Source organism: Syngnathus scovelli, chromosome 19, assembly GCF_024217435.2.
Source record: "Syngnathus scovelli strain Florida chromosome 19, RoL_Ssco_1.2, whole genome shotgun sequence".
Classification (NCBI taxonomy): domain Eukaryota; kingdom Metazoa; phylum Chordata; class Actinopteri; order Syngnathiformes; family Syngnathidae; genus Syngnathus; species Syngnathus scovelli.
In genome coordinates, this window is record NC_090865.1 from 4,750,159 (window position 1) to 4,770,331 (window position 20,173).

The 20,173-nt window shown below is 40.7% G+C and overlaps 1 protein-coding gene across 20 annotated transcripts in view; it reads right to left on the reverse strand.

Annotated features, from left to right (window-relative positions):
- Nucleotides 1–5,028: 5,028 nt before the first annotated feature.
- adgrb2 (adhesion G protein-coupled receptor B2) overlaps nt 5,029–20,173 on the reverse strand; it is a 78,297-nt gene continuing 63,152 nt past the window's right edge. For 4 of the 20 annotated variants that reach the window (XM_049751363.2, XM_049751367.2, XM_049751359.2 and 1 more), the window contains 9 exons: nt 19,986–20,078; nt 19,038–19,077; nt 18,658–18,672; nt 17,481–17,653; nt 16,440–17,141; nt 15,090–15,125; nt 13,976–14,089; nt 7,884–7,937; nt 5,029–5,899 (listed from right to left, as the gene is read on the reverse strand). In XM_049751363.2, coding sequence (XP_049607320.1) covers nt 5,723–5,899; nt 7,884–7,937; nt 13,976–14,089; nt 15,090–15,125; nt 16,440–17,141; nt 17,481–17,653; nt 18,658–18,672; nt 19,038–19,077; nt 19,986–20,078 — 1,404 coding nt within the window. In that variant the 3' untranslated portion in view covers nt 5,029–5,722. Of the gene's footprint in view, nt 5,900–7,883; nt 7,938–8,613; nt 11,771–13,975; nt 14,090–15,089; nt 15,126–16,439; nt 17,142–17,480; nt 17,654–18,657; nt 18,673–19,037; nt 19,078–19,985; nt 20,079–20,173 lie in introns of all 20 variants that reach the window. The other 16 variants (XR_007487926.1, XM_049751368.1, XM_049751369.2 and 13 more) reach the window with 16 other exon arrangements.

Below are 20,173 nucleotides of genomic sequence, written 5' to 3' on the forward strand. Positions count from 1 at the left end.
GCCTTATAGTCAGGTGCGCCTTATATATGGACCAAATTCCTAAATTCAAACTGGCCCGAAGCATTATGTCATGAAATCAATCATAAGTGGCCCACTGAAGACTATGAATCATGAATCAAAAGGACTATGGATCATTATTTGTGATTATAAAGTAATTTGTTGCGTCTGAAGTTGAAATAAAAAATGATAAAATGGAGAATGATTTGATTTGGATTAAAATCTGACATGATGCATTAATGGTGCGCCTTATAGTACACCAAAACTATAAGGACAAAGTTTTAAAATGGGCCATTCATTGAAGGTGCGCCTTATAGTCCAGTGCACCTTATAGTCCGGAAAATACGGTAGTCCAAAAAAAAATAAATAATAATGTTTGGCTCAAGCAGAACTGACCCTCGGGTTTGATGATAAAGCAGAGCAAGAGAAAATATTTCCCATCTTCTAGCCAGCTCTTAAGTTTCCAAATCGGGCAGATTCTTCGCAAATGCCGTCTGACTTTCGAGCTTGTTTGATCTTTACTGCAAGATTGTGCTTTTTTTTTTTTTTCATGCTGCAGGCCCAGTGAGGGAAGATGTCGGTTTTCAATTAGATGAAAACTGGAAGTTGCCTTGCTCCTAATATGGTGTTGTTGGATGAAGTGTACTTCTCCTCAATGTCACCTACGTTCATAACTTTTCAGTTGCTAGTCTTCAGTTTTGATTCCGATGCCGAGGAGACTTTTGCCAGTTTCCAAACCATCTGCTTTGTTAGAGTCCTGATTAAAAGTTTCTTGCTTTCAAGTGACTTTCCTTTGTCTCCGACTCCGCTCATTGTGAATTCTTTTCACGCTTATCCTCATTTTGCTATTTTCTCTAATTTGAAATCTCATGCATGCTCCCCGCTGCTACGCTTGGCTACCTTGGGAGTATCCAATCACGGGCTAAACCTTAGCTTAGCTGAAGACGTTCTCCCTGCTGCCAGTTTATAATTCATGATTAAAACTCGCATCTTTAAAACATCAGCATTTTCAAGGTGCCAGGATTGCTTCTTCTTGTCTGTCCATCTTGGCCTTGCGACCAAGCAGACCTCTCTGGCCAAAAATGGCTTCCCTTCACTTCCACCTTCTGCTTGGCTGCTCATCACTTGGCCCCAGGGTTCTCCTCAATGTAACTGGCAGCACTCCACATGACGTTCCCATTTGCAAGATGTGCCCTTCCCCATAGATGCAAAGAAAAGGCTCTGAGAACAAATGAGTCAGACATATTTTGGTTTCCATAAAAAGGAAGCAATATACAGTAAATGTGATTCATGACTGAAAGAGAAACAAAACCGGCGAAGGGTTTTGACTCAAACATAACAAACGATTGCAAACTCGAACTTGAGGCAAAGTTCGGATTAAGGACATCCGATTTATTTCCGAGAACGGGTGTGATTTATTATTTTTTTGCTGGTTTTAAGAATGAAAATTAAAATTTTCGTTTCAGTCAAATTCAGGGACAAAATAATGGCTGTTATTTTCATCAGGTAGCACTTAGCGATAATTTTCTTTTTTGCTTTTACATGAATCACCTGTCGGAAAACTGGCAGTTTGAATTGTTCATTTGAATGGGAATTCAATGTGTCATCATTGTGTTCAGCTTTTCTTTTTTTTTTTTTTTTTGCCAATGAGCTTACTTTTGAAATGTTTCAATATGAGAAACATTTTAAATTTACGTGTGTGTTTTTTTCTCTCTTCTAAGATTCAACACAAAAATGTGTTGATTATTTTCAAATACTGCATCAGAGGGTTGGCTATTAAATCCATAAATCAGATAGAAACATGTCCCATGATTAAAATAAATCCTAACTAACCATGGAATTGGCCAAAACCCCACAGATAGCTAAATTCCCAATATTGTATGACAACACAATCATTTTTTGTCCTTGATTGCAATTTTTTTTTTTACGCTCATCTTAATTTGTCCTTTGCATCTTATCCACATATCAAGCACACATTGGAGCAGGAGCGATTTATAACACATGGTGGGAATAGCAAGCAAAAATAAATGAAGAAAATATGATTCTGGAAACAGGATAGGGCTGAAGTTGACCTTTGGGAAATGAGCATATCTCCTTTTAAATAATGGTTATGTTTTGTGTATGAAATTATCTCGTGGCGTTGGCACAGAGAATAAATGAGCGCATCACATTCCGTGCACGCCTTCATTTGTTCAGGGAAACATTGCACTGTATTGCGATCTGAAACTATTTTCCCACTTGATGTGTTTCATGAGTAAGGATGCTTGAGAGGAAGACAGGAAAAGGAGATGAAGCAATCTATTCCTGTCTTGCCATAGGCTGCCTTGACTTGGCGCACTGAGGTTCTTTGAGTGGGATGAAATAATATCTTCATTCCCTCAGGAGTAAAATGGGCTCCCTCCCCTGAACACATCCCGCTTTTATCAGCGGCCACACTTCAAGGCTTTCGTCATCATCAATGAGAAGGGAAAGATGACACGGCGATGAGGTGGAATTGATATCCGCCGTGCGCTTGATGAGATTAGCCACGCGGTGTGTTAGCATGTTTAGCATCATGTCCACGTGGGTGGGTATCGTCACCTTCGATACTTTGCTCTTAAAAAACACAGATTTTTTGAAGCCATCTCTTCTAAGTTCTTGCAAGGCATTTCCGCCAAGACATTAAAAGGCTAAATATCCGTAAAAGATCGAGCAAGTCGTGGGGCATTTGCGGGTCGCTTGGCATGTGAGAAGAGCCTGTAGTGGATTACATTAAACTAAGCCTAGCGCTAAACGATGCCAGTATTTGGAGAAGCCCCTTGGCAGTTTGAAGAGGCCATTCATCCACATAGAAAGTAGCTTGATATGTGAAGAGCGTTTTGTTGAAGGAGCCCAAAAAAAAAAAAAAAAAAACATCCGCGAGGCCTTTACCTCATTTTTAGACAGTGAAATTGTCAAATGCCACACGGGCATTATCCTGTTATATGATACGGGCTATGACATTTAGAGAATTAGTTTGGCTAGAGTTTGGGAGAAGGACATCTTATGTATTTGGTGTGGACAGACATCAAACTGTGGTGACCGAATCCTCCGAGGACCGGTCTGGCTCTTTAATCAGAAACGAATAACACTTTGTTTGAAATACAAAGAGCAGCCAGACATGATGGAGCTTTTTAATTATCGTATACACTTCCCTCACTCTTCATTTTTTTCTGTCTCTGTTATCTGTCAACACGTTTTCTCCTTGGGCGACTAGTGACACACAATGACCAACGTAATCACCCGTAGTCCTCTGAGGCAAAAAAAAAAAAAAACAACCAAGAGGCACTCTAATCACTGTGAGATGTGAAGAGCCCTTCCTTGCTTTTACTCTGTCACCATGCATTTCATCCTTGGGGCTGGTCTCTTTGTTTTGTTCCCTCCTCTGACCTCTGTCACATCCCTGGAGAAAGTTCCAGTCGGTGAGAAGGCCGCCAGGGCGACTAATGGCAACATCGTAGGCGGACTTATCCACGCTTAATTACACACAAGTCCCTCATCGAGTGAAGTTTGGAGTGACTGAATTCTCATTGGCTGCATTATTGATGCCTCACTTTTTAACCCCCTGATTTTATAATACTGTTTGAATGGATTCCATTTTGGAATAAAATTATTAAGCAATGGATTCCCACAGAGTGATTTCTCATCAAGAGACCACCAGATCCTCTGATTGGTTCTAGTTGAGCTTCAGTGCTTCTGGGTAGCCTCATACTGAGAACTGTGAGTACTCTACAAATCATCCGCAGATGACCTTGAGGCAGCATCATCCAAGACATTCTCAGAGCAGATCGTAAAATAAAAATTGACATTAGAATGCAGGCGAGTTGTAGAATAAAAGTATGGAAGAGTGAAATGTCGGGGGAAAAAAATTGTTTTGTTACACTTGAAAAATATGGTGTTCCAATTTTTTTTCTTCTCTGTGCACACCAAAATGGAGTTGTCATGGGAACAAGAAGGCATTGTAATAGAGGTAAATTTTATTTTTCTTGTGCAGGATGAAGCTGTTTCAGCTGCTCGGGTGTTTTCTTTTTGCTACCCGGTTGAAAGAAATCTGTTTGGACACCAAACCCAGGTTGCGGGACCTTTTCGAAGGTCAAACGAATGTCACCTTAAGCAACGTCAGCTCAGGGGCCGAACCTTTTCGCGATCCTTCGGGAGAAAGCGAGTTGCCTGTCGGCTATTTGGCTTAAAAGGTTCAAGGAGCTGCACTCGTGTCTCGACCATCTGTGCTGCGCTGCGCTAGCACCACATTAGGGATTCTTTAAACAGATGGTTTGAGGGCTGCATTGGAAAATGTCAGGACAAATCACTATCTCTGCAATTACTGCTATTTTAAATCTGCAAAAACCAATGAATTGAAACTTTGTTTTCTCACTTAAGTATAACTAATTCTCGACGCATAGTCAGAATAATGGAAGCTGCTTTGAAAAAGGACAAAACGATAATTGAGCTTGGTATTGAATCCATCCTGCACCTCAACACCTGAATGAAACAACAGAGGGAAACAAGTCTCTCTCTTATATCGACCAAAGTATGACTGCTGAATGTCAAGCGGAGACGTTGACTCACCTTCTTCACCTTGTTGCCTTGTAACGCCGGATTGTAGAAGTCGGAGCACGATCACATGGGTGGATGGGGAATTGTGTGTATGTCGCTTTGTAGCTCATATTAACAATTGATACCTAGCGGCGACAAAGGGATCTGTGTATCGACAAAATTAGAATTGCACCAAATTGAATTTTTAAATTAATCTTAAAGATCAATTTTTTTATTAATTTAATTAATTAAAATTGGAAAGGTTAACACATTTTAAAGATTATTTATTTATTTATATTTTGTTATTTATTTATTTTTATTTTAGCTCAAATTTTGAATTTAATCTTATTCCAGCTGTCCCAATATTTTGGGGGGAGGCGAAAATTGCACATGGGGCTTCGTCTCACAGGAAATTAAAAGCAAAAAAAAAAAAAGTGGAAAAATTGCTAATTCTGCTCAAACAAACCAAACAACACATTTGTTTCCATCATACTTTCTTTTTTTTTCTTTCATTAAAAGTTTCAAACCATATGGGAGGACATTTATTGAATTAAGCCATAGAAAATACAAAAAAAGGTGGAATGCAATGTTAACACAGAGGATGAGTGCAGGGTGTCAAGATGGGACTTTTCGGAACCTGAAGAAAGGATGGCACATTTGTGAGCAGCTTATTTTGTGCCCCCACCCACCCACTAATTCAAATGAAAGACCCTCCCCCAAAAAATAAAACGACACAAAAGAAAATGAAATAACGGGAATGCTTTTTATCATTCATTAGCAGGGCAAAACATTTAAATGAAAGCAGAGTGGCTGGCTATTGGGTGGGGGCGAGGGGGTCCATTTTTTTTCCCTCCCCTCACTATAAGAAAATGTGAACGGTGCAGAAAGTCTTAATTTTCTCCCCTCTGAAAATCGGTTTTATTTTTTTTTGTAGTCCGCAATAAATGTTCATAGTTTCTTGGTTGACATAAAAATGATCTTCAGTCACAGACGTGTCAAGTTTCTGTTCTGTCTTTTGAATAGTCTTTGTGAAAATATAGATTCGAACAGTCTTCTCTTCATGTCTGTCCTCTGCAGCAGTAAACAAAGTGTCGCCCCAGAATCCAACCGAGCATGTTGCAGAAGATTTTGCGTGTGTGTTGAAGTAAATCTCTTCTGAAGTTTGCTGTGATCACACCTCAGTCTGGAAGTCACCCTCAGATGAGTCCGGGGTATTTGCCGACGATGAGTCCCAGTTCTTATTGTGAAGCTCCATGCGGTCTTTCTGCTCCCCTGGAATGATGGTCAACTCGGGGGTCATGGTCTTAAAACTGTCCCACGAGCTTCGGTCCTCAGGGGTTGACTTGTCCTGACGGGGGATGGAGAGAGCAAAAAAAAAAAGACAAATCGAGGCATGTAAGGTAACAATTTAAAAAAAAAAGGCAGATGGGGAAGTGTAATCCTCGCGGAAGCAATCTTACTGAAGCCACTTCCTGTTTTGATTACATTTCAGAGCACTTTTATCGGTGTCGTTTCAAGCAGATACAATGTTCAAAAGTAGTCTGACAAGGAGGGAGTAGGAGCATTTAGCTGATCAAATGCTTTTTTTTTTTTTTTTTGTACAAACCATCTGTTTAGTCACGTTTAATGAAGCGGGCTGTTGTCCAGATGCCTTTCAGACTCGAGTCCCAGTTGTGTGAACTACAAATATTTTTGGGTAAATTAAACACAGCTATGGCCTGAATTTGTAAATACAAGGCTTTTTAAATATACATAATCTATTTCAAACATCTATACTTGTCATATTTTGGTGATGACTTTATAAGGTCTTGAAGAATAGATCTATTTTTTTAAATGATAATAAAATATATAAAATAATAAAATAAATATTAAAATGTATATAAAATATATATTTAAATAATAATAATAATAAATATTATTGTTGGTTGTTGGTCAAATGATTGGCTGACTGATGAGTAACAATCTTCAAATTCAAATATTGAATAATATGTATATCATTATTCAAATATATATTTGAAATATATTTTCAAATATATTTCAAACATCTATACCTGTCGTATTTTGGTGATGACTTTATAAGGTCCCGAAGAATAGATCTATTTATTTTAATAATAATAAAATAAATAAAATAATCAAATAAAATAAATATATAAAATATATATTAAAGTAATAATAATAATAATAATAAATGTTATTGTTGGTTGTTGGTTAAATGATTGGCTGACTGATGAGTACCTCCACTGAATCAGAAAATTTGAAGATTAGTGAGCACACTGCATTTTCCTGTCATCGTCATTGCATTTTCAAAAGATGTTTTTGTCTATTACAAACTTGCCCCGAGCAACCCTTGTGGGCAGGAACGATACTGCTTCAAACTTGGCAGACTTTTCTAACTGACTGGGAATACAAACCAAACCAGACAACAGTCTTCCATATCCACTTCAATATGCAAAAATGATCAAATTTACATCACTACAATTTCCTTAAAAGCTGTTTCTGCTCACAATCCATAACAACAGCAACCTTTTCATGTATTTCCCGATCAAGCAGTAAACCCGCCGCCTTCTCCTGCCAATCGGTTCTACTTCACATGAACTAATCATAGCATGAAAGCTTCCGTCTGAAGGCCTGTGATCGCTGCATGTGGTCCTCAGTTGTGCCCCCCACACATGTAAAATGCATGTGGGGGGGGGGGGGGGGATTAACTATAAACAGAATTAAAGGTATGCACCAGATAAAGCCCGTTATTCAAATGTCACTCCGGTGCTTGTGGAGATAATGATTCGCAGATCTGTGATGTACAGATTTGGAAGAACGCTTGCTCAGATGCTTGTGTGAAATTTAAAACACAACAAAATTAGATCAACAAGTTCAGGAGTCATAATCAAGCCTGCAAGAATACGTTTTATCCGACACTTAATTCCAGCTGAGACCCACAAAATACAAATCGGAGATCCGCCGCCTTCCTGGCAGTACCGATGATGATCGTCGTAGCTCAAGGGGGCAATCTGTGCCTTATTATCATTCTTGCAGCGTCACATTCTGACAGTTGGCAAAAAATGAATACAAAAGGCATAATCTGGGAGCCAATTTGCATGCTAACTGCTGGCGAAGGAGCATTTTGTAAAGCGGGAGTATGCGTAATGCAGCCGTTAAGCCTCGACACTATCCCCGGGAGAACGGGCTAACGCGATTGTGTTGCTTGGGCATGTCTATCCCGTTGCCTGTCCCCCATCTATGCGGGCCTCTGTTCCTCTATGCCCAAAAGCGCCAGCTCATCACCCCCCCCCAACACACACATCTACATCTCTGCCAGAATCCCCTCTACTTACACTGGATGAGTTCTTTTCACCTCCAGCAGATGAAATGCTCCATCGCTTTTCCCTCTGTGGCGATGAAAAGGCATGCATGGGATGTCGAACAGAGAGAGAGAGAAAGAAAAAAACAAGGTAGAGAAAAGAGAAGAGGAAATCAAAGTCACTCACAACTCTGCTATTCAATAAACATTGTTCCTGCAGGTGAGCAGGTCGTTGTTGCTTCGTGTTAAGACACAATTGCTTTTTCGCACTCTCTCTCTCTGCCCAAACGATAAATGCATGACAACATGCCTAGAAAGAAAATATAGAATATGTCCCATGTTTAATATCTTTCAGAAAAAAAGCATTTATGAGTCACTCATTAACATTCAAAACATTGATACACCAAAAATCTGTTGAAAAAAAAAATATATATATATATCAGCAGGGGATTCGTTTGAAAATACTGAGCCATACCTCGATGATATCAAACATTTTTATAATTAGTTTCCATAAGAACTAATTGCGCAAGACTCTAACATACAAAAAGTAAAATACTACTGGACTATTTTCTAAGAGGAAACTACAAGTAAAAGAAAAAATCTACTGGCTATTTTAATATTAATATTAATTTAATAATAATATTTTCGGATGGAAGAAATCTACCACCTACTGAACTCATTGATCCTCTCTTTTAGAGCATGGAATGTTAATTAGGTTTTTGGGAGATTATTTTGGTATGATAGGTGAGTGGGTTAAACATTACCTTTGTTGACTTGGATGCCCATGGATCTGCTGACTGTTTGGCTACACTCAAACTGAGATGTGACAATAAGCAACAGAAAGACCCCCATCAGCCAACAAAGGACATAGAAGGGGTGGGGGGGAGGGGCAAAAGAAAAATCAATAAAGTAAAATACATATGGAGTGTTAGGCTCACAGAAATAATTAAATGGCACAACACATGAAACAAAAAAAATCACAAAAAGCAAAAAAAGGTTGAGTGGATACCAGAATTTTCTGATGAGTCAGCAATTACAAAGTGACGCTAGCATCATTCGTCTTTTAGTTGGAAAGAAACGACGAGTAACAAGGCCCTTCAAAGGAGCCAAATTAGGAGAATGTAGGGCGAATAAATTCCATTAGTACAACACATTGCAAACAAACGAGCAATCAGACGCAGGCTGTCTAGGCCGTAATGAGAAGCGATGTGATCCACAGCCAGCGCCAGCTTCGCCGCACCCAAAACAGTCCCTACACAAGTGAATCAGCCTCTCTTTAATTGGCCCAAAGACACTAAGTGAGCCGAAACTGCATTACGCCACTCGGTGCATGAAGCTACTGTTAAGCTACTTGATTCCAAAGCCACCGTTTGAAAAAAAAAAAAAAAAAAAACGCCGATACTATTCTTTTCTTTTGCATGTAGCAAATTGTTGCCGAGGAGGAGGGTATTAATTAAAAGAGCGGAGGGAGGGATAATTAATCAATTAAGGCATCAAATGAGTAAAGAATGGAGGAATGAGGGAGACAACGAGATAGATGATGTCAAGCTGTGAGGACAAACAGAGGGGGAATTAGATCAGGAGGAGAGAAAAAAAAATGACAAGCAGGGAGACTTGCTTTATTGTTGGAATATGAAAGGCCCTTCTGCTTAACTCCAGCAAATTGATTTTCGGGACCTCCGGGGTTTTAAGTGCAAGCAAATTGTCCACCCTCAATCAACGCGAGAAAAAAATGGCTCTTTGTCATTTCACTTCAATTTATGCGATCTAACAAAAGCACACACATTACCTTGGCGAAATGTCCCCTCCACTTGCCAAAACCCATCAATTACGGTTTCTGCGGTTAAGTATATATTCATAAAACCCTCAACCTGAGCCTAACCTCTTCTTTTTATGATGTAACCTAATGGAAGAACCCTCTCGAGATCTACATCTGGATTCCGTGTCACATGCGGTTTCAGGTTCCCGAGAGTTTCTCTTGTCTCCGTCTATTTGCATTCTGCATAGACACGCTGTGTCTATCTGCAAAAGGAAGCCAAGCACTCTTCATTTAATCAAGAACGCAGCAGGAGGAAAATACTGTATACACCTTTTGAGAGCCACAAACTGCCGTTCCCATTATGCGGCGCAAGCTCTCCTTCTGTTCCACTCACACACACGCACACATACCAACCATCGTACATAAGCGTACGTAGCACATTATAACCGCATGCAAATGTAGGACGACCTTCTGAACCCTGCAAAGACAAAACACGCTGGGTTTGAAGAAGAAGCTCTAGCAATAGAGAAGGAGCTAGTGGCTATACGTTCCACGCTGTGCGTACGCCGCATACAATTTCTTTGACTCACTTCTCCGACTCCCTGCCTTCTCTATTATAGATAAAAGTGCAAATGCAATATGAATCTCTCCTTGCTATTCTCCCTCTCTATCTACTGCAATTGTATACATGTGTGCCGTATTTTCCGCACTATAGGGCGCACCTAAAAACCTCCAATTTTCTCAAAAGTGCGCCTTATAATCCGGTACGCCTTATATATGGACCAATATGGATTTGTAGATGAGGACTAATTTATTAAAGTAAGCTTTACATGTTTATTTTGTGTGTTCTGTGATATTAACGTTTGCCCAACGTTGAGTTATTGATATATTATTGTTTTCACTATTTCGAGTGTTACTATATTGTGATTGCATTAACGTTTGAGCAACGTTGAGTTATTTATTCTATGCACTTTATATATGAACACATTTTTAAAATGAGCCATTGATTCAAGGTTTGCCTTATAATCCGGTGCGCCTTATAGTGCGGAAAATACGGTATATGTATTTACGTGCAAATGTATATGTGTATATGTATACATATATATATGTATGTGTAAAAAATCAGTATGAATATTGGTTTACTCAAGAGCTTAACAGAAAAGCCCGTGATTGATTTTCATCATTGAAGATAATGCGGAGCTTTGTGAGGAAGTGGCGGCTGCCGTCTTACAGGTTCTTTACACTTGCTCTAATTGAGTGTAATGATGAGTCATTATTACACAGCCCATAGCGATCAATTTGGTAAATATTATTAGCATTACCAACCAGGCTTAAAAAAAAGAAATGTTTGTCTGTGTGAGTGTGTGAAGAGTTGTAAGGGCGGGATAGAGGAAGACAAGCAAAGCAGAAATGGAGAGACTGAAGATTTGTGGTGGTTTTTATTATCGCCCAGTTTACTTTAAGCTTAGTGCACTTAGTTGGAAAATTGGATTAGAATGGGGAGGTAGAAAAAATGTGTCCACATCTCGATCTTTCTCTGTTGGATATTTTCTGGTATCCACTCAATCTTTTCAACAAAGTCAGCACATGGATCAAACCTTACCCCAGAGAGAAAATGGATCAAGCCTTCTTAACCCCATAAGCTTTGTGATATGTATTTCAGAAAAGCTCATCAGCACCTAGAGTATTTTACCCTCGTTGGTGCCAATGGTAGAGTTTACGGCGAGAATGGAATTCTTTACGAGGTGATTATACATCTGGATGGCTGATTGTCTTTAGGATTTATTCCGAACTTGTAATGGTTAAGAGGCTCTAATTCAGGCTTGGGAAGAGATGCAATGGCTTCATGGTTGGACACGCCACACGTAATGATACCACAGCAATAAAAGCACAAAACAAAGGGCTAGATGAACAACAAAAATATCCTATTTATTTGTATTTGACAGGTAACGGCCACGCTGCGAGACGTTTATCACACAAGACACTACTGGGAAGGCAAACTATAGGCTATACGTCTAGAGCACTTGATAATGAGACACAAAACGGCAATTGGGATCACACGGGAACCGAAGTTCCTTACGTTGACTTTCTTTGTAAACCAAAGAAGCTCTGCGCACGAGCGACGGTTCTGTGTTGTGCCTTGGCGGTGGGGGTGGGGGAACCTGTTTTAGAAAAGGTTAAAGGTTGTTTAGGTCCTTGGTAAGAGAAAGGAGAGGGTCAATGAATGAGTTTGTCTTCCATTGCTGCTCGATTAGTAAAATTGACATCACATGGTAAAGGATAGATTATTCAAGTTAAAATGAAATTATTAAACTCAGACTGTAATTGTCCTTTAAATGGAGGTGACACCAGGTGCTTAGGAAAAAAAACAAACATGGCGGCAGAGGTACACCAATCTCAACAAGTACACACAATCGAATGTGTTTTACACACATGCACACACACACCTCATCTCCATAATTACTGTATAGTCAGCATGTCGGTGTCTGGGGGTGACTCTCAAAGTGAGTTGTTGACAACAGCATAGATAAATTGAAGCTGGGTCCTGTCAAAGGCCTGACACTGATAGCATTAGCCGTGTAATTATTGACAGTTAGGTCAACTGCTCACTTTCTTTTAATATAATAGATCAGGATGACTATGCCGTATGTTTGTCGGTTTTATTAATTCAGAGATTACCGTATTTTCCACACTAAAAACCTTCAATTTTCTCGACAGTGCGCCTTATAATCCGGTGCGCCTTATATATGGACCAATATTGAGCCACTACAGCAGGCGTGTCCAAATATATGGATTTATATATGGACAAAGTTTCATTAAAGGTGCGCCTTATAATCCAGTGCGCCTTATATATGGACAAAGTTTTAAAATGGGCCATTCATTGAAGGTGCGCCTTATAACCCAGAGCGCCTTATAGTGCGGAAAATACGGTATATGCAGATGGTGTGACCAACCGGTTCAACTGTGGAGTAAATTGCAGATCTATTTTGTGGATTATTTATGTACAGTTGCTATTTAAAAAATGATCAATATCGTGTGACAAGAACGGCCAATATGAGATACGTCAGCCTCCATGTCTCCATCGGTGATGCAAAATGGATCGCGGGTGTCTCTGGTTGTGCCCTCCACAGATGAGAAGAGTATGTGTTTAAAACTTAATGAAAGTGTCCCTCTGAAGGTTAGCGCAGAGTGAGCTGGGACTGGCTTTCATCTTCTGCTAATGGTCTTTTAATGAGTCAAAAACGCCTTAGTATTATGCTCTCATAGGCGCCCACCCGAGAGCCAACTTCTTACACACACATGCAGCGTTGTCACACAAAAAGAAAACCACTAACTATACGACAGATAGATGAACTAATTGGACATAGAAATAAAGCACCTTTGGCACAAGTGTCGGCTTCACGGGCGGTGTGTGGTGATAAGCTAATGAACTTGCAAGCGGGGGATTTACAAGTCTTGAATGTGCGGAATTTGTTAATTCTCTATGCGTGCTCTTATCCCCTCTTAGACGTTAGCTAGGATCAAATGATTTGAGTAGTATTTACCAATAGGAAGAAATGATTGCAAATTTCACTGGGTGTAGATTAAATTAAATCATTTATGAGGTTATATGTTTTTATTGATGTCATAAAGTACCGTATTTTCCGGACTATAAGGTGCACCGGACTATAAGGTGCACCTTCACTGAATGGCCCATTTTAAAACTGCGTCCTTATATAAGGCGAACTGGACTATAAGGCGCACCATTAATGCATGATGTCAGATTTTTAATCCAAATCAAATCATTCTCCATTTGATCTTTTTTATTTCAACTTCAGAAGCAACAAATTACTTTATAATCACAAAATAATGATCCACAGTCTTTTTGATTCATAATTCATAGTCTTCAGCGGGCCACTTATGATTGATTTCATGACGCAATGCTTCGGGGCCAGTTTAAATTTAGGAATTTGGTCCATGTATAAGGCGCACCGGACTATAAAGCGCACTGTCGGCTTTCGAGAAAATTTTAGGTTTCTAGGTGCGCCTTATAGTCTGGAAAATACGGTATATTAGGAATATATACATACATAATGTAGATAAGAGATTTGTTGTGAGCTCCTTTGTGTTGTCTTTTCTTTTCCAGCCATTTATTCAATTTGCAAATGTTAAATGTCATGCAAGGGCTTGTCTTTCCATGAGCTGGCTCCTTTTCCTTACTTTGCTTGAGGCTGTTATCAAGACAAGAAGCTATTGATTGACTTTTTGTTTTTGATTTGCCGTGTCAGGGGGATCAGTGTGTCGGTGTGCGCTTTTGACAAGCTTAAGGGTTTTGTTGAATTGGTGCAGGGAGGCTTCCAATCTACATTTAAGGCAGTTTGTCTTACCTTGAATGTGGACATGGCTGGGTCCCTGCTATACCTGTCTATGGTGTGGAACTTGGAGGAGTGGTTGAGCTCATGGTACAGCTCAGAATGTCTTTTGCGAGTGTGCATCACTTTCTGGAAGGGAAGAAAGGAAGGGGACACCAAAAATGAACCAAAGAGAAAACAAAATAAGCGGAAGGTTGGAGGGGGGGCAAAAATGGGGATGCTGAGGGGACTACAGTGATGCTCTTGATAAAAGGGATTAAAGATGGCCGACTCATTGGTTGATGCTCTATTTTGGCAATTGGCGGGGCAACTTTAGGTACTTTTAGTGCATCATATCATTCGTGTGAATTATGTGAGGTGTCTATTTTGTAATATTAATAATGTACTGCCGTTTTGAACTAAAATTCAAGTGTGTCATTTGAAAAAAAATATTATACTCAAACTGTAAAATTAAACAGCTAATCCCTAACCGTGTTCATGCAACAGCCAGTTGTGAATCCAGTTAAATTGCCAGAAACAGTTAGTAGCTTACCGCACCCAAGCTATAAAATGATCTTTTCTAATACGGTCAAAAATGAATGTCCAGTCTTTAAAACATTTTGATTAGAACTAACAATCCTCAAAAGTATCAGAAAAAAATCGTCACTATGAATATTTTGGATAGAAATGAAAAGACTGGAAATTCACAGAAAACCCAGAGACCATGACAGAGACACACACAGCCAAACTATGCTGATCCAGACAAAAATAAAAATAACTAGCCAGTCAACCAAATGCAGTGACCCAAAACTCAACCACTATCAATTCTCCAGACACAAACACTCAACTTTGCTGTTTCTTTAACCAGAACCCCCACAGCTACATTTCAGCATAATCTCACTAAATTGTACAAGGCAGTGGGATGTGTTCCCCATCATGTTATCATTAATCACCGCATTAATTTCTTGAAACAGAAATAAGGGCATTTGTTGGAGAAACAGCATTCTACAAAACTCCGAAACCGTTATTTGTGCTTCATGCAGGGGGGAGGGGTTAAGCGATGCTCCTACGCTAAAGTCCTGGCAGAAGCACGAAATAAAAAAAAAAGCAAAGACAAGCAGGTAGAAAGTTAGGACGTCTAAGACCTTACCTCAAAGTCCAGCTCAGAGTATCGTACTCTTTTCCTCTGGAAGGGGAGGGGCCGAGGGGGAGAGAAGAAAACATCAATGTCCACCCCCTCGTATTGGTCTGTAGGTCTGACCCTCACCTTGGGGTCATTTAGTGCTATGTTCTGGTTTTCCAACATGAAATAAATATTCTTAAACTCCACAAGACGAAGGCACTAATTATTCTATTTCAACATAATTATATCAGTGAAATCTAATAAGCCAAAATTAGTGAGCAGGATGAAATTTTTCTCACAGCCTCAAGTACCACATCCCCATAATAATCAGCATGAATCATTCGTTGACACACTTCCACAGAAATTACAGGAAAGAAAGGAACACTTGATCAATCATACAAAAAAAAAACGATTTTAATCCTTAAATCTGTTTAAAGTCCTTTCCTTTTCCCCACCGTACAATTCCGTTCTATATCGAGTTTGCACACAAGCTGCCAATTTAGCACCTGCAGATGTTTCCAACTCATCTGGCCATGACAGCGAGCGGCGTCGTGTTCTATCTCCCACTCGGTGTACGTGTTCCCTGCCAACTTTGTATTTGGCAGCAAGTAAAGCTTCCCCCCACAGTGACTTAAAAACGGTGTTTACCGTGCAAAAAGGGCAGAGTTGCTGATCGAACGCAAAAAGCAGCCAAGTTATTTCAAAAGTAAAGACATTAAAATGGATTGAGGAGTTAATCACATAAAAGACTCCATTCTTAAAGAAAGAATCCGGTAATCAACCTTTCAGTGTCAGCCCGCAATTATCTGACCGTATTCTGATTTTGTTTGTGTAACGCTATCATGATGTCATTTCAAGAGAATATAATCACAGTGTAAAATTATAGCCGACATTTTTATGCCAGTTTTGAACTTGTGACCCTCCTGAGTAAGAATGACTCATCCTTATCATCAACGCTGAATGAAGCCTCTTCACTGATGGGCAAAGTGTCCTTCTCATCGTTTAAATAAACCCTGAGTCAATTTGTGTGTCATTGCTGGTGTAAATGTGGCATGCAGGCTTTTTCTCACAATCTGACTCACGCACAAGCTCACATCCGCACACGAAAACTCATTTCAGTAAATGTGCTCCTCATGAGAAATGGATGATAGTCACTGCTTTATACTCTGAGTGCTAGAAGAATGGTTGAACCTGTGAAGGGGTCTTTTCCAACTCATAAATAGAAGTTACTTAATTGTTAATTTCTTTTTACTTACCTTGATGCGCTTGGTAGAGTCTACAGTTTTTATCTAACCCTTCATGATATCAAATCAAAAGCCAAAACGGAATTGGAGCTCCACAGGGAGCCCTTCTGTACCCGCTCCAAATTGTACCCACCTCTAGGGATCCTGCTGAGAGGCTAGCATTGGCATTGTTGCTACCCAAGTTGCGTGGTAGGGTTCTGGTTCTCTCCACCGCCGTTCCCCCTGTCAGGATTTGTCTGACTGATGGCCTCTGGCCCGGTTTCAGCTGGAGGGAATGGCCATGAGGGTGCATGTGGCCCCCATGGGGGCGTACGAGACCGCCCGGAGCCATCACGTGGCTGTGTTCGTGGGGCAGGGTTTTGATTGTCCCGTAGGAGCGGTTCAGGTTCATGTTGATGTTCATGTCGCCCACGTTGGACGGCACAAAATCAGCCGGGTAGGCCTCGCTCTCTGCAGGGTGGAGGGTCAAGGGGGAGGGGGGAGGAGGGAAAGGGGGGTCCTCCACAGTGATGTTGAGAGGCTTGTCTTCACCTCCCAGTCCTAGGCCTTGGGAGGTCGGCGTCGGGGGTTTGATGCTGACAGTTCGTCGAGGTAAGACCATGTAGTCCCCCTCTCCTCCGCTGCCTCCTCCACCGCCGCTCCCCCCGCTCCCGGCACTCCCGTCCTGGGAGGTGTTGGAGGACCCGGGCGGTCTCGCCCAGCCGAGGCCACTTTCGGTGCACAAATAGATGGGAGCGCCGCAACGCTGTGGCGCCTGTTGTCTCTGCTGATCGACATTCATCTCCTTCTTCAATGACGTCTCGCTCAGTTCATTGAGCCCTCCAAGTGGCGGAACCTTGTGGAAGACAAACATTTCATTAAATGGAACAGCATCTATAGCAAGAGTTCATATTTCATTTGATATTAATGCTGCTAGGCTTTCTAAAGGAAAATATTTTCCCTTTGATGCTTGACTTGATAGTTTTAAAGCCTCACTGGGTATCCTTTTAAGTGAAGTTAGCATATTTTTCCACTTGGAGAGGTAATAAAGTTATTTCTTGTGAAAAGTCAGGAAATGATCTGAAATGAGTCTTTACGGTATTCCCGCAGGATGGAAGCAAACTGTCAAAGATTCATCTCCTATGGCTTTAATGTTTAGTTTCAAGAGAACGTTTTTAGATATGGTTGGCGTTACCTGCACAATAAGGTTGGGAGGCGGGATGTTCCCAGGCAGGGAACTGAAGTTGACCCCGACTCCCCCGTCCTGATGGGCGGCTAGTTTGGGGTCATCGTCGTCATCCAGGGAAATCCGGGACAAGGTGCCGGTGATGGTAGCGGGGTTGCAGGTGTTCACCTCCTTGAAAATGACTGAAGGGACAGGAGGTACAAATGGTTCCCGTTGGGAGAGCAAGGGGGGTGGAGGAGAAGTGGAATGAAGCATTAGGTTGTCAAAAGAAGGGGAGGGGGTAAAAAGGAGCAGGCCAGGGGCAAGGAGAGAGGAATGAGACGTTCATACAGCATGGTTTAGAACCCATGACGTACACAAAGCCGTGAAAAGTCACAATCTGCATACTTCCCAGTATATTGGTCTCACTAATTTTGTCTTATTGAGCTTCCAGCTGAGAATTGGCACCAAAGCCACTATTTTTTTAATAGGGCCGAGAATGAAAATGCTTTGTCCTCAAAATGAAAGCGAGCCAAATGATTTCATTATCCCGTGCTCCCCGATCACGTATCAGCAGGCATTTCCCGATGGTGAACTCTTTGATATTCCTATTTACTGCGATGCAATAAATTGGAAAAAAAACAACTCATAGTTGCTCGAAGTAAGTTGTCATGCATATAATTCAGGGCAAAGAGTGTTTTCGCCTCTTTAAATTGCATGCTGGTGGTAGAAAAAACATCCAGGCTATGTCCACACAAACAGGTATTTTTAAAAGGCATCTTTTTTGCAATAAAAATAACTATATATGAGAAGACTGTCAACAAAAAGAAAAACAATGCTATTTAATTCTTTAAGACAAAATCCATATTTGGCGTACCTGTGTTTGTGTGGCTATTGCCTATCTTCAAATTGTATCACATAAAAAAGGTCAAGCAACTCATGCTAGACACCATGCTCATTAACTGCCTGGCCCCTGAATCTATGAAACGGCTTTTCTTGAAAAAATGTATTTAATTAAATCAAGAAGTGGATTCTCTACTCAGCTTGTCTACATACAAATACAAAACACGGGGGCACACAAATCCATTTATTATAGAATCTAAAGGATTGAAAAAGTAGAGGACCTAAGATTGACCCTTGAGGAACTAATTGAATTAAATTCTCTATTGGGGGGACCAGGCAGGGTTAGTTGAGGTGGGCAACTTACATGGGTGTCCTCTCTCTGCAAGGATGTAGGAGGAGGGGGGGAAAGTGACTCTGCGTTAATGTTTCAAATGTACAATCGTATACATCCGAAAACATTCAGGCACTCACACACACACGCTTGACCAGTGTGAATTAACCAGTCCTGAATACAAACGAGTGGGATCTCAATACACGATTAAACTGTCACAACAAAGCGCACACTTTGTGAACACACCCGAGGCGGAATATGATTGATAAGCGAGAGTAATTTGTTCACCGCCGTTGCAACCCATAATCCGTCATTTCATCACCGCGTACGGCAAAACTAATACGGTCAGAGCTCGACTTGACTGCAATGCTAATTGCGTCGGACAAAATGATAAGAATACGAGGAGAACTCACCTGTTTGGCATGCCAAGTCCACGTCCTTCTCAAAATCGGTCTGAGAAAGGGAGGCAAGGTAAGTAGAGAAAGGGAAAAGTGACTGGCTACTATATACACATTAATATTTGGACCTCCTTGTGTTAGATGAGCAATGAGGATCTTTGAGGGGATGGATTGTTTGCTTGGTGACTGTACAGTCGAGGCAATTCATAAAATCGGTCAGTTCATCCAAATTTATTTAACTGAGTCTTTGCTGGAATACCGACGGGGATGGCACCCAGTCACGCATTGGCGTGTGCCGTAATGGGCCACATTTGGACTCTTGTGATGGTGCGGGAGAGCACAAAGTTGTCACATGTGGTGATGAAAGCAAATTTGTAGAGCTTTAACAAGGAATTAACTTTTCACAGAATGTCCCCAAACAGTACATTTGATTCAATTTTAACAAGCTGGCACAGGGGGACAACGTGCCTGTAAATTTCAAGGGATTAAAATTGTAATGAGGTTCCCTGTGAACATTGAGGAAAGGTTCTCGATAATTTTAAGGCAGTAACTGCTGGTCGCTTTGCCAAAGTGTTTTTTTTTTTTTTTTTTTTTTTATCAGATCATATTTTCTTTAAGTACAGATTGTAAAGTGAGGTAACAAAGGTCACTCGGGCTTTTTTTCTAATTGGGCATAGAAAGGATGCTAAGCGCTCTCTTGGGTGATAGATGCGGACGGTAAAAACACATTTGTCAAGAAATTAAATTAGCGCTGTTTGTTTGTAAATGCTCCGTTAGGTCATGGAAAGTAACGGAGATAAATGCCGTTAAAGATTTTCCATTAGCAGGCAACTGCTAGGTTACATCTTAGAGGGGTATTCAGAAACTCATAATTATGATTGGGAAAAAAAAAATTGAGGGACTTAAGGAGCTTAAGTAACGTCGAGTTGAATGTGAAACGGAATGGACTGGCTTGTTATTCACCATGATCTGCACCTGTCCATTCTTGCATGAGTCTGGCGAGTTCTCGCTGTCGTCTTTGCATCCTCCCATCCGACAGCGCATGGCGTCTTGCACCTGAAGATGTGGCGGTGACATAGAGGAGGATGGATGGAGAGAAATGTAGGACGAGAAGAAGATTTTTTTGTCAGGAAAGTGTATTTTTCTTCAGG